The 14,643-nt window shown below is 46.2% G+C and overlaps 1 protein-coding gene across 1 annotated transcript in view; it reads right to left on the bottom strand.

Moving 5' to 3' along the window:
• Nucleotides 1-553: 553 nt before the first annotated feature.
• Nucleotides 554-14,643, bottom strand: part of ADRB2 (adrenoceptor beta 2) — a 50,079-nt gene continuing 35,989 nt past the window's right edge. Inside the window, exon 2 of the mRNA XM_090064614.1 lies at nt 554-2,317. Within this exon, the coding sequence (XP_089920740.1) occupies nt 2,283-2,317 (35 nt within the window). The 3' untranslated portion in view covers nt 554-2,282. The remainder of the gene's footprint in view (nt 2,318-14,643) is intronic.

Below are 14,643 nucleotides of genomic sequence, written 5' to 3'. Positions count from 1 at the left end.
CACCAGCTGAGGATCTGGTCTGTGGGGGAGTGTACAAGGTCCATATGAGCCTCATTGCCTTTAGGACAATTATAGCTAAAGTGCATTATTTTTGGTGCCAGTGGCACATGGCCAGCACCACATCTGGCTGCCTTTGACTCCCCCCAGCCTGAATGACTCCCACAACCTATTTACAGTTGGGTCAGTTGGGGTCAGCCCTGGTATGAATCCAGAGGGGGGATTGAACTTATGTCTGAAACCCTAAAAATACATCTCAACTGCTTTTCCACTGCACCCCAAGAATGCAGAGCCATCACACATTGTATGTAAGCGAACTCTGCTCTGGAATGGATGGTAGTACCAAGAAAATAACATTAAGGACATCAAGTGCAAGTGAGTATATAACCAGTACATGGATACATGTATACCTGCCCATACATACAATTGTGTTCGCTCTGTTCCCCATTTGTCTACCTGCACACTCTCCCATGCACACACTTACACTGTGCCTTTTGCATGTGTACACAGCAAACAACATCATACTACCACCTCCCTCCTCCACAAGTCCAGCAACCAAGATGAAACAGCTTTTTATTTTGCTAGAGCTGATGGCCCACTACACAGTGGGCATTCTCAGTCACTCTCTTTAGAGACACCAGTTAAGAAGCTGGCTGACAACAGACTGAAGTGTGGGTGGGTGTGCAGATTTACATTGAGTAGCAATAAATAAATAAATAAATACAATTGCACATCTTCGTGGAAGGTTTCAAAGTGGAAACCCAGGCTGTCTGCACAGTTCATGTCAAAACAGGACTGTAAGCAGAGTTTGGCTGCCGTCTGCAGGCAGCCAGGCTGCCATCACCACTGCTGGTACTTAGGGCTCAGGTGGCTGTAAGCAGGTTGTTGCACTGAGACCTGCAGTCACAGGCTGGGTAGGTTAGCCTGCAAACAGGACAGTCATTTATCATTAGGACTGGGATGTTTTCCTACTGTCTGAGTTTCTTTCCTATCAGTTGTTGTGGCCTGTAGTGCTCTCTGTCCTTTTCTCTGCTACACAGGTAAAATGGTTAAGGGCTTCCCGATCTTTTGAGATGCTGAGCTCCTGGAAAGTTCTGGTCTCTCAACTCTTGTGAAGCCAGTTGGGGAATGAGCATTTTAAATACATCTGTCGGGCATCCTCCGGATATCATGGAATCAAGCTGTTAGTAAACAAACCAGTAGCTTTTTTCTTTAGAGCCCTTCTGTATTGTCTTTGTGTGTTTACAAGCTTGGGGAGCCCAGTGTTCAAGATGTGTATGTGTGGACATGCCATTCTTCATAGGTGTATGAGGAGTTTGGATGTTGTATGGTATTGGTGTGCAAGTGTACAAACTGGGCTTTAGTGATGCTTGCACATTGGCGCTGAAAAATAAAAGGTAATATAGATCTCCTCTCATCCCTGCTCAGGGCAAAAGCATAGAGTCAGATCACTTTAGGCCATGCTCAAGTACAATGCCACTGAAGCCAGTGCACTGGAGTTAATAGGAGCTTAGGCTGAAATAAGAACTGAGAAAAAGCCACCTGAGGACATCAGTATTTGACCCATCATAATAGTGCTCTTCCTCTTGAGTGGGACAATATATTGTGCAGGGTACTTGTATGTCTAGAGAGAGACAGGAAAGGTACCATGGATAGAAGCTAAGACAAAGTCAAAGAAAATTTCAACATTCCTTCTCTTTCTAGCCTTTAATAGTTTTCTCATTTTCATTTAAAACCCACAGCCAGCATGCAGACAGGCAAAACCTGGCCATGTTCCTAACCTGGCCTGACCATGCAGCGGTAAGCTTGACATTTCCTCCATTAATTAGCCTATAAAGAGAACAATGCACCGCTGGAGCTTTCATTCCTTTTACAACTGTGCTTTCCAAGGTTGGTGTGGCAGGGAAACCCCTTGGTGTCCTTCTCCCTGTTTGAATACTCAGCTTGTTTGGTGCTAAGAGATCCTTCTTTTGTTGTGCCTTGCCTCAACCTTCCCAGGTTGGACACATGGCTGACTCCTGGGGAGTGGTTCTTTCAATGCAGATACCCCTTTTCCATGTTCCCTACATGCTTGAAGTGCAGATGGATCCTCACTGGTTCTTTGTCACTACTTCAACTTCTCCTTTGGATGACTCCCCATGGGTGATAGGCTGGGATGAAGGCAGTTGCCAAAACAGTAGTTTCCCACAGTGTCCCCAGTCTCAAAGAAGCTTGACTGCACTCCTGCTTTCTATCTTTTCAGAGCCCTGTGAGCTCAGGGTGGTGAAGAAGAGAGGTCCATCCATTCAACTCTCAACCATTCCAGGACAACCAGGAATCTCTGTGGATTAGAGAAGAATGATCAGCCTTTCAGTACAGCTTTTTAATAGACAACAGACCCCACAGCCAGTCCCAGGAGATGGATTACACCTCCCCAGTTGCTGCTGGTGTCTGCTCTGTCCATCAACCACAGCCTAGGCATACAAGCACCCAATTCTGATCCTTTGGGAGCTGGTAACAAAACTCTCCATAGCTCCCAAGAGTGTTTAACCAACTGATGGAGGCTCCACTTGTACAAGCACACACACATTGTAACAGTCAGGACTCAGACTGGCAGATTTAGGTTGCAAAGCCTGGGGTCCATGCACTCAGTACACAGCAAATCCCATGGCAACCAGGGAAAGCCCTCTCTGGGATTTATGAGTTAGTAAGTGCCTTCCCCTGTCAAGTGTCTGAGCATATTATCTAAACTCATACACAGCTAATTGTTGGCCTATCACTCGTTCACAGGACTCCTCAGTTTCCCCTGTCCCCCTCCCCCTGCAACCAGATGGGAATCCCCATTACAGTACCACTCTTAGGAGATGACACCTTAGCTTTCCTTGATTATATAAAGTGTTCAGCCAATTAAGCAATGAACCTGTTTGACGGACAGAAGACAAGGAAGCTCTTAAGGTCTTGAAAATGAATGGATGTCAGAATACCGGCGATAACTGTTTCCTATTTTTGAATGGTGTTTTAATGAACATGACTTGTTGTTTTTTAAATGAAGGCTTTCAGAGGAGGGAAAAAGAAATTTTGTGTCATGAAGCACAATACATCTCCTGAAACATTTTGGGGCAAAGAAAATTAAATAAAACCCCATTTCTGGTGTGAATAGGCTCATTTCCATAATAAGAAAGGGTCCGTGAAAGTGTTGGCTGCCAATTCCATTCAGTTTCTAACTCTGGCTTCAAAACTATCCAAGTTATTTCTGCTCTATAAAAATGCAGCCCACCCTTTGCATTTCCTTCCTTCCTTCCTTCCAGAGGAGGGACTAAGTTTTGTGATGTGAATCTGATCATCTGCAAGGCTTAGAAACTTATTTTGAGCAGTCCTCCCTCTTGAAAGGGGAGGATGAGTCTTGAACTCATTGATATGGGAAATACATTTTGCACAAGGTTTTGTGTTACACAGCATGAAACCAGAAAAATGAGCCTTTTTTTTTGGAAACCAAAGCAGCATTGGACTTGCCCTGCTGAGGCACAAAATCAGCCTGACAACTGGAGGAAATCGGTTCAGTAATGTAGTCCCTGGCAAAAGCTATGGGACTGCTGCAAAGACACCGCCCCCCATCAGTGAAGAGATGCCATGCACTTCACTAGCTTTAGATACGGTTTTTATAGGAACGATACAGTAGGAAACCACCAAACTTTCTGCTATGACTTTTACATACAAATGTGGATTCCTGAGCTGAGGGGAAGACTCTCTTATGGGTTCTCACCTAAATGAATGAGTAATTCTGCTGCTTGCCCTATGAGTCATTAGGACTTCTACTGCTGAGTGCTCAGATTTCTACTCATGCCATATCACAGAGCAATGGCAGAATTTTGGCAGGTCTGGCTGTAAGTGGGGAAAGGGAAAAGGGTGCAGATAGGATTAATGAAAGTGAAGGGGACAGATACATGTTGGACTAGATGGAGATATGGGATGGGAAGAGTCGGCGTAATGTTTTCCCACATCAGTACCGGTGCAGCACTGTCTTGATAGGCAGCACATTTAGGACACCAGACCTGGCCCCTCATGTAGCTCTGACACTGTCACTTGATCCTGACCTTGCAACATCAATTGACTAATGTGGGTTGGAGCCTCTCATAAAAAGAAATTCTTGTCCGTGATAAATTATGCAGTGTTTTTGTGCAGGTCAAGTAAAAACCTCCAAACACACTGCTGACACAGCCGTGTGTGTGTGTGTGTGTGTGTGTGATGACTGTTCAGTAATAATGGAAATTACAAATACTAGAAACACAATATTTAAGGAAACAAAACTAAGCCCTGAGGACATGCATGAATGTTGAAACACTAATTGCCATAAAGGTTTCTACTGTTCACAAAAGGAAAAAAAGGGAAGAGGATCTGGCCCTGGATGTTTCCCTTTCTAAAAAAAGGCTATGGACTGTAGGTATTTCTATTGTCACCACTAGTAAAATACATGAGGGGTTTTGTCTGAGATCCATTTAACACTAGTCCAGCGGAAACTGAATTGGTAAATAATCTTTTTCTCATGAGCAACATGTTGCTTGTCACTTCATTCACAAGATATCAGATGCTGTTGGAAGTTAAATAACTCATAGTTAGTATTCCAGAGAGCTCACCAACTAGAAATACATGGGATCAGACAAGAAACGTTTAAATTTCTTATGTGGAATGTAACACATACAGTATTGAGGTTCCATTTATTTTGGTGGACAATGGTACCATGGCAGGTGCAGGGAAAGACCCAGAGCTAAAGGTTTAATAGCAAGCTGAACATAAAGCAGCAAAGGGGAAACCTAACATATTAGGTTCAGTAACATAACATGAACCCCCCTGGAGCTTTTTTTCCCCACATGAAAACTGGAAGCAGGGAGTGAAACTGCTTTTCTTTTCTTCCTAAGTTGGAGCCCAAAGGGATCTTTTTCAGTTTCCCTATAGGTGGAGCTTTTGAGCTGATGTTCACATGGAAACTTAAAGAACCTGAAGCTTACAGAAGCTCCAGCCTGCAACTTCCAAGAAAAGATTGCATTGCTTTTTCTAAGGGACTTGCTTCAAAATAAGAGGAAAATATATGTTGGGCAAATAATGTGCACAGACTGAGAAGCAGGACATCCACAAAGCAGAGCGGGGCTCTGCAGGACTGGAACTGCAGCATAATACCTTCAACCTCCAAGTCTGGAAGGGCTCCATTCTGGCTGTGTTTCACACCCAATTTTGGGAGCTGATGACTTTTCACAGCCATCATTAGTCAAACTCTGAGGGTCCTTACTTAGCAGTGTGCCTGAATAAGAACTAGAGAAGTAATTGATTTTTGATCTGCAGACAGCTTATGAACTTTGGCTAGTTTTGATGGGACAAATAGGTCATGTTGCCTATTCCTACTCCCCAGTTTGATAAGCTTAACATTTAGACTCAGGTTTCCATAACACTGATCATAGTTTCACTCATTTCTTGTGGATAGTTTTTAGTAGTTACTTAAAACACACAGTTTCTTTCCTGTGACCTCCTGTTCTAAGATATATGAAGAGAGACTGCGGGACCTGAACCTGTTCAGCCTTCGCAAAAGAAGGCTGAGGGGGGACCTGGTGGCCATCTATAAACTCACTAGGGGGGACCAGTGGGGTTTGGAAGAGATCTTGTTCCTCCTAGTGCCCCCCGGAGTAACAAGGAATAATGGCCACAAGTTGGTAGAGAGTAGGTTTAGACTGGACATCTGAAGGCGCTACTTCACAGTCAGGGCAGCTAGGATCTGGAACCAACTTCCAAGGGAAGTAGTGCTGGCTCCTACCCTGGGGATCTTTAAAAGAAGGCTAGACATCCACCTAGCTGGGGTCATTTGAGCCCGGTTTTTCTCTCCTGCCCAGGGCAGGGGTTTGGACTTGAAGATCTACAAGGTCCCTTCTGACCCTACTTCTATGAATCTATACACAGCTAATGAGCACAAAAAAGGAAGGAAAAGTTGTACAATCACTCCTTGTCCCCCACATTCAGTAACACTGGGCAGTTCTCATCTTCTACCAGCTTGTCTCTCATGTAGCCCAGAGGTGTGACTGCAGTATTGTGTAGACATTGCCAAGCTCACTTTTTAATGCTGCTAGCTCAGCTGCTGACAGCATGGAAGCTGTGACAGCCCAGGTTTCAGCACCAGCTGTACAAATCTCCCTGGGACCCAAGTACATACTTGGGCAGCAAGCCAGTTCTGAAGCCCACTCTGCTACATCTGTACTGCTCCAGGTATGCTAGCTAGCCAGGTTCAAGCTGGCTTAGGTAGCGACTCCAACCACATCTCCCAACTGCAGCTCAGAGGCAGATCCTCAGCAGGTATTTCATGCTTGTAGCCAGGGACTTCTGAGGATGGTGATGGGGGTGTCCGCTTGGTAAAGGTATGTTTTATTTTCATGCTCTCCATTTCATCCAATGCCTGCGAGCCATGTACCTCACAGAGAAGAACTTAAAAGTGAGGACCACATTTCTTCTCCAGCGTGTTGTGTTCTCTTTATTGGGACTCTGGTCTTTGTCAGCGGGAGAAGGGCTGTTGTCTGAGAGGATTTGGGGTTTATGAAGGATCCTCACAACACAGAATACGTAAAAAAATCCTCATTTTCTTTTCTTTGTTGGGCAGATTCATTATTTTTTCCTGCCAAAGCAACCCTGTTCCCCTTTGACTTTATGGAAAGTAACAGGTTTGGATGCATTATACTGTATAATATGCACTAATTGAACCACTCTATTAACAAGCACACACTCTTAAAAAGGTCATTTAAAAACAATTAACAGATTGGCTGAATGCCAATAGAAAACACCAGGCCAGTGGGCATTAATCTTCCTATTTTATTCTCTCTAATGTACAGACGATTGACACCCACTGCAGCACTGGCTTCCCATCTCTCTATCCCTTCCAGCCAGAAAGAGCCCATGTACTTTCTTGTATTGCCTCCTGGAAAAGCCTGAAAATTTAAGCCTTGGTTCCACCTTTCTTTCCATTTAAACCTGGGGGCTGGCAGGTTGACCTGGAGAGAGGCACCTATAAGGTAATGAATACCCAACATTGTGCAGTGAGATTCCTCTACTTTTATTCCTTGGCTCTTAGAGCAATCCCTGCTCAGTCTGAGGATGAAGAAATATGGCCCATGGAAATGTAGGTCAAAGTCAACCGCTAATGACCCTGAAGAGTTGTTGTATCATATGGCTTGAGTGCCCTGGAAGAATGACAGCCAGCTGACAGCCCAATGAATCTTATGCTAGTGGCAGTTTCAGGTGCAACACCTGTACATGTACCATAGTATCTGTATTTGAGACTAACACAGTGGTAAATGGTAAGGTATTACTGGGAGGGGCTGATACTACTGTCCAGGGAACATAGCCTGGCAGGCATGAGGCAGAAACTAACATGTTGTCCAAGGTGCTAGGTGTGGTAGCAACGTTAGGGGTTATTACTTGCCATGCCTAGTCCCCCTGATCTTATAAAAACACTTTTTGTTAGGTAAGCTAACTGGGCTAGAACCATCATAGTTTCATAGTTTCTAGGGTCGGAAGGGACCTGAGCAGATCATCTAGTCCGACCCCGTGCCATGGCAGGAACGAATACTGGGGTCAAACGACCCCAGCAAGGTGTTCAGCTAACCTCCTCTTAAACACCCCCAGGGTAGAAGCCTGCACCACTTCTCTTGGAAGCTGGTTCCAGACCCTAGCCGCCCTGAGCATGAAGTAGCGCTTCCTGAACCTAAGCTAAACCTACCCTCTGCCAGCTTGTGACCATTATTCCTGGTCACTCCTGGCAGTGCTCAGGGGAACAGTGACTCCCCCAATGCCTGCTGATCCCCCTTGACTAGTTTATAACAGGCCACTAGATCCCCCCTCAGCCTTCTCTTTTGGAGGCTGAACAGGTTCAGGTCCCATAGCCTCTCCTCATAGGGCCTGCCCTGCTGCCCCCTGATCATGCGAGTGGCCCTCCTCTGGACCCTCTCCATGCTGTCCACATCCCTCTTGAAGTGTGGCACCCAGAACTGGATGCAGTACTCCAGCTGCGGCCTGACCAGTGCCGCATAGAGGGGGAGGATCACCTCCTTGGACCTGCTCGAGATGCATCTGTGGATGCATGCCAAGGCGCGGTTGGCCTTCCTGACTGCCTCTCCACACTGCCGGCCCATGTTCATCTTGGAGTCAATGATGACCCCCAGATCCTTTTCCACCTCTGTGCTGACAAGAGGGGAGTTCCCTAACCTGTAGGTATGGTGCCGGTTGTTCCTCCCGAGGTGCATCACCTTGCACTTGTCTGTGTTGAAACCCATCCTATTCTCGTCCGCCCACCCCTGTAACCTGTCTAGGTCTGATTGTAGCCTGTTGCATCCTTCCAGTGTGCCCACGTCCCTCCACATCTTAGTGTCATCAGCAAATTTGAACAGGGTGCTTTTTACCCCCTCGTCCAAATCACTGATGAAGATGTTGAACAGTGCGGGCCCGAGGACCAAGCCCTGCGGAGCCCCACTGCCCACGCCCTTCCAGGCCGAGAAGGACCCATCCACTGCCACCCTCTGGGTGCAGCCCTCCAGCCAGTTGGCGACCCATTTGACTGTGTGGGTGTCTACATCACAGCCCCCCCAGTTTCTTAATGAGAGCGGGGTGAGAGACAGTGTCAAAAGCTTTCCGGAAGTCCAGGAAGACTATATCCACTGCTACCCCTGCATCTAATGATCTGGTGATCTGATTGTAAAAGGCCACCAGGTTGGTCTGACAGGACCTGCCACTGATGAACCCATGTTGGTTGCCCCTAAGCATGCAGTCCCCTGCTGGCCCCTCCTGGATGTGTGCCAGCATAATTTTCTCGAACAGCTTGCCTAGGATCAAGGTAAGACTAACCGGCCTATAGTTTCCCGGGTCCTTCTTCCTGCCTTTTTTGAAGATGGGGACCACGTTGGCCCTCTTCCAGTCCTCCGGTACCTCACCAGAGCACCACGAGTGCTCGTAAAGTTGTGCCAGGGGACTTGCAATGACCTCGGCCAGTTCCTTTAGAACTCTAGGGTGGAGATCATCCGGGCCGGCTGACTTGAATACGTCCAACCCCTCCAGAAGCTCCCTAACTAAATCCTCGCTAACCCGTGGCCCAGGTGTGCCTCCCCCGGGGCCCGAGGGGGGCCCAGGAGGGAGGTGGCTGTTCTGGTCCCTATTTAGGAAGATGGAGGCAAAGAAATCATTAAACATGTTAGCTTTGCCGTCTGGTGTGACGACTAAGTTTCCCATTGCGTCCTGCAAGGGCCCCACATTACCCAGGACCTTCTTTTTACCCCCTATGTATATCATTGTTGTAGCTTCAATGAAGACAGCAGGTTGCAGCAGGAATTCACCAAGCGCAACTAATTTTATACAGGAACAAAATTGTACTGTGTTGGAGAACAGGAAAAAAAAATACCTCCATGTTTTCATGTGATTCTCCAGGACCCAAGCTATGGTGATGACTGGCCAGATCCTGATGTTGATGACAACTATGCAGATCAGGAATAATTCCAGTGAAGTTACCAATTTACTCTACCTAGATCTACGCTGGTGGAGCCAAGGTCAACACCTGACCACCAACATTCCCTTGGTTGGGGGTGGGGGGGTGTTAATCAGGTTTGTATCTTGGGCCTCAACTCTTCTTTCTCTTGCACTAGTGCAAATCAGGAGTAAACCCTCTGAAGACAACCAGTCTGATTTTCCTCTCCACTGCTGTAATTACTGGCCTGAGTGGGAGTAATTCCAGATTTGCAGCTGGGTATGGAAGAAAAACAGGACCCAGAGATTTACATCACTGTAAAACTGGTGCGAGAGGAATATCAGTGTGCAGCCACATCCAGACAGTGATGGAAGGCAGGGCTGGCTTCCCCACTAAGAGCACAACCTAAAGAATTCTTATTTATGGTTTCTGAATGTGTGTGCGCACGCAGAACGGAGGCGGGGAAAACACCAATTAAAACAAAACATCAGGGCACTTTTCTGAAACATCTGCCTTGTAAAAGCGAAAATCAGATGTTGCTCTGGAATGCTAACTATGCGCTGCTCCGGGTAACGCAGCGGGAGCTGCTGTTTGCCTGACCTCCCCATGACATTTCCTCTGACCCACTACTTGAGCTCCTCAGCATGCACAAACCAAAACATAAGCTTCAAAACAGAAGGCAGTTGTAGGGATCTCTAAATCCTTGCTTGGGACTCCCAGTTTCTCCTTCCGTATAAGGCTATGAGGAGCAGGCCTGGTAACAGGATGAGACACCTGCATACAGAGTGTAATGATTGAGAGATGGGGCTGGGCGCTAGGGAGAGGAAAGCTACAGTCTGTGTGCAACCAATTGCTAACAACCGAGCCAGCTGGATGTCATTCACCGTATTACACTTCTGTATATTAATAAATCATGAAATAAGGGGGAAACTGAGGGAAATGCTTCTATTCTATTGAAAATTACATATTTTTTACTTAATTGCAATATATACATTATAGGCTCCAGGACAACCATTTTATATGGGCAGTAAGTTGTGGGGAAAAGAAAATGACATTTGCAAGCCAGCTAAAGTACACACTGAGCAACTGGGACTTTTGCTGGGGGTTCATTGAGGGCTGAAGAGACAGAAATCCCCAGGCAGTGGAAAGTCTCTGTGATCTCTTCTGCTTCCTCAGTCCAGAGGAGTCCCTGGAGCATGCATGTTCCCTGAGGCACAAACCCCCCAGTGGAACAGCACTGTTGCTCATGAAGTGATATTTTTGAAGGAAATAAAGAATGGGTTACATTTTTTAGCCCACTCCAGCAGATATATATTTGTGCGAAGGAGGAGGGGACCATGGCTTAAACCTATTGTGGTTGGCATAGAAGTACTTCCTCTGGTTTTGGCAAATCTGCCTTGTATCACACCATAACAGCCAACATGAAAGAACAGCCTGAAATTCAGCTTGCCACCACAGTCACAACCCTGCTCCATTTCCCATCCGAGATCAAATCAGTGCATCCTGGGATCACAACACTAGATTGTGATGATGTGGTGTTCTCATGTTGCAATGTGGTAATACTACCTGTTTTTATCCTTATGCAAGGTTACAGCATGACGCCTCTAATGGGTAGCCACTAGTCCATCTCATATCTACTAAAGGCGGCCCTAGCTTAAGAGAGAGAGAGTCTATGCAGTGATTCTAAGCGGCTTGAAGTACGTCTATAGTGTGCCAGTGAAGGCCTACCTATTACTGTACTAGAAGATTCAAATCAACTGCTGCAAATGGTCATAGCCCCACTAAAACCAATATAACATGTATTGATACTGATTTGCAACATAACTATACTGAATTGCACCAACCAAGGATCTAGCCCAATGTAACTTGGAGACTCCTGAAACTTGGAGGAGTGTGCTTAGTTTAAACAGGCTGGACCTGTGGGAGTGCACAGAAAGAGGGACAAAACCACTACGGAGGGGGAGATGGAGGACTCCTGAACATCTCAAGCTGCATGGAAAAGTTCAGAGGGTTTGTGAAACTAGTTGAGCTTCAAAAGCCACTTCCCTCTGTAATTTAAATGTGCGGTTTTTTTCCAGGGCTATTCAGCTTCAGTTATTTTTATTCAGTTATTCAGACTTTTCCAGTTAAATTTTGGAAGGAAAGGACCTTTCTAACAGTGGCAGCAGGCATGTAGGACTCGGGTATATGGGTTGTCAGGATTAGCTCGTTTTTCCTTCCTTACTTGGCTCCTTTTTTACTTTCCCTCTGATTTCTTTTCCCTCCTCTTTCCATCTGCTCCACTTCCCACCCTATTTTTATCACTTCTCCTAGGAGGAACACGAATCTCATGATTATATTTCAGCCAAACTTCTGAACCAACTTCAACAAGGAGAAAGACACAGGTCTAAGATCTCTGGCCCCATTACTCATAGTACCTGAACACTTCACAGTTTACAACTGCTACCCTGAGAGGCCAAGCAGGAGTAGTGTCTGTATTTGACAAATGAAAACCAGAGGAACAGAGAGAGTAACCAACTTGCTTAAGGTCACACAGTTTATGATAAAACAATCCAGGTCTCCGAGTTTCAGAACAGTGTCCTAACCCCAGACTCATGCTTCCCCTGTTCTAACCGGTCTTATTTTTGTTCCACAAATTTAACTTTACATTACCACTTGGTAGCAACATTATCCATCATCAGTGCAGACCCAGATTCTCACTCATTTATCAAGGAATAAATCAACAGCCCCAATGCTACCTCTAAGTGTCACTGTGACCAGCAAAAAACATTGGCTTTTAGCATGTCCAGTCCAGCTGCTAAATTCTAAACCTGAATCATCTTTTACTTCAACATCCATACAGAATTTTAGATGTAAGGTACTTCTTCCCCCGGCATTGGATAATTGGAGAAATTCTAGTTTAGCCAGAATGGAACAGCTGCAAGGCAGCAAGAGTTAAAGCAAATGTTTCATAGTGCTTAGGGTTAGAAGGGACCTAAACAGATCATCAGGTCTGACCCCCTGCCCTGGGCAGGAACGAGTGCTGGGGTCATAACACCCCAGCCAAATATCTGTCTTCTTGAAGATCCCCAAGGTAGGAGAGAGCACCACCTCCCTTGAGATCCCATTCCAGAGCCTGGCAGCCCTAACCATAAAGTAATGCCTCCTGATGTCCAGCCTGAACCTGCTCTCTAACAAGTTGTGGCCATCATTCCTAGTAACCCCTAGTGGTGCCTGGGGGAACAGAGCCTCCCCCAATTCCCACTGGTCCCTCCTGCTGAGTTTGTAAACAGCCACCAGATCCTCTCTCAGTCTTCTCTTGTGGAGGCTAAATAGATTCAGACCCTTTAGCCTCTCTCTATAGGGCCTGACCCACTGCCCCTTGACCATGCGAGTAGCCTTCCTCTGGACTCTCTCAATGCTAGCCATATCCCTCCTGAAATGCAGCACCCAGAACTGGACGCAGTACTGACCAGTGCTGCATAGAGGGGAAGGATCACCTCCCCAGACCTGCTTGTGATGTATCCGTAGATGCAGGACATGGTACAGTTAGTCTTACTGACTGCTTCCTGCGTTGGTGGGGAATGTTATCCTATTCCACCCCTTGTCTGTCCCAGATTTTATGCCTTGTTTCTTTTAAACCACTGAACAATTTGGACTTGTGTCCCACAAGTGCTGTTACTCCCTGGAAATGCTGTAAAATCAAACTATGAAATCTCCACCCTGATAGCAATTTGTGACTATATGGGAGTCAAGGGAGTTTTGCCATGTTACTTGCCAGTAATGATTTTTCCTCGCTTGCATTTCCATGACAAGAGTGCTTGCTTGTGCATGCTCTCTGTCTCTCTCCCCCTCTCTGAAAATATTCTCATGTGTTGCTTTTGTGCAATCAGATATGATTTCCTTAGCCACTGTAGAGTGAATTGCCTTTGGGAGAGGAAAGCCCATGGAGATGGAAAATGCTTCCTTCAACCTGATCAGAAGGAATGACTGAGCTGGCTTACCCTGAAGAATAGGTAACTGTTTTATTCCTATCCAGCAAATCTTTTGGGAAATGTTTTATTATTGTCCATGAGTAAAGGAAGAAAGGTTAAGTTTTTATAGAAAGCAGAATGCTCTGTGAGAGATTTGATAAGGGGGATGCAAAGGAAAAAGAAAGCACATGGTCCTGACAACCCAGTAACAGCTACATCATGATAACGGAGCATGTGGTGACAGCTGGGTAGTTTGCCCTGGCAACAAAAATGAGACTGCACCAATTTCTCAGGGGGCAGCACAGTCTGACAATGACTGAAACGTGGTTCTATTTTGTCTGCACTGCAGGACCAAAACCTAGGATTTAACCATGATAGAGGCAAGCGTGTTTTAACCAAATTGCCTAGCAATGCATAATGTAGACAGGGCCCCAGTCCCTAGCTAGTGCATCCCATCACTGCTTGTTGCCAGTGATGGCAGGCAACGTTCTACAATGGGTTCCAATGTAGACCGGGCAGGTCTCTAGCCTGGGTTTAAACACAGTAACTGATGCAAGAGCTTCAGCAGCGACAGTTGTACAATAGTACTAACCTGAAATTTTCCCTCCCCCTGCATGGACGATGGAGATTCTGGCTGTACTCATCTTCTCCCTTTCTCAGCACACTTATATATGTACTTGCCATGGTATCTGAATAGCTGGGACATGGCACTGAACTTTTGGCCCAAAACAGAGCAGAAATGTATAGTGAATCCAGATACCAGTTGGTCTGTCTAAAAATATGGCCACAGAAACTGCTCTCCTCTGTTGCCAACAAAGTGGGATAAGAAAAGTGGCCACTGACTGATTGAAACAGCAATGAAAGAGGGGAGAAAATGCAACTGGAACTGCCAGTGTTCACCAGTCCAGAAGGCTGCACAGAAAGATAAAAGTATCCTTCATTCCTCTCAGGATTACACCTACAGCCATTTATTGTCAGTGGCCACATCTGATACGGCTGCAGACTGGCCCCTGGGTCATGCATGGTACCCCCGATCCACCCAAGGGGACGACACCTTCTGTGCGACAGGCTCTACAAGGCACCTGGAACTGGCTGGTGCAATCACTGCCTGTTGCAACAAAGGGGACCTTCCCGCTACCATCTCCGTCAAGGGCTCTTGCTGCTGTTAGTAAATTGCAATAGCAAGAGCCCTTCACAAAAGTGTCACTGGCATTTGGATAGTGCTGA

Source organism: Crocodylus siamensis, chromosome 10 (assembly GCF_052110815.1).
Source record: "Crocodylus siamensis isolate JL-2025a chromosome 10, ASM5211081v1, whole genome shotgun sequence".
In the NCBI taxonomy this organism is placed as follows: Eukaryota; Metazoa; Chordata; order Crocodylia; family Crocodylidae; genus Crocodylus; species Crocodylus siamensis.
This window is presented reverse-complemented; position numbering and strand designations above follow the sequence as displayed.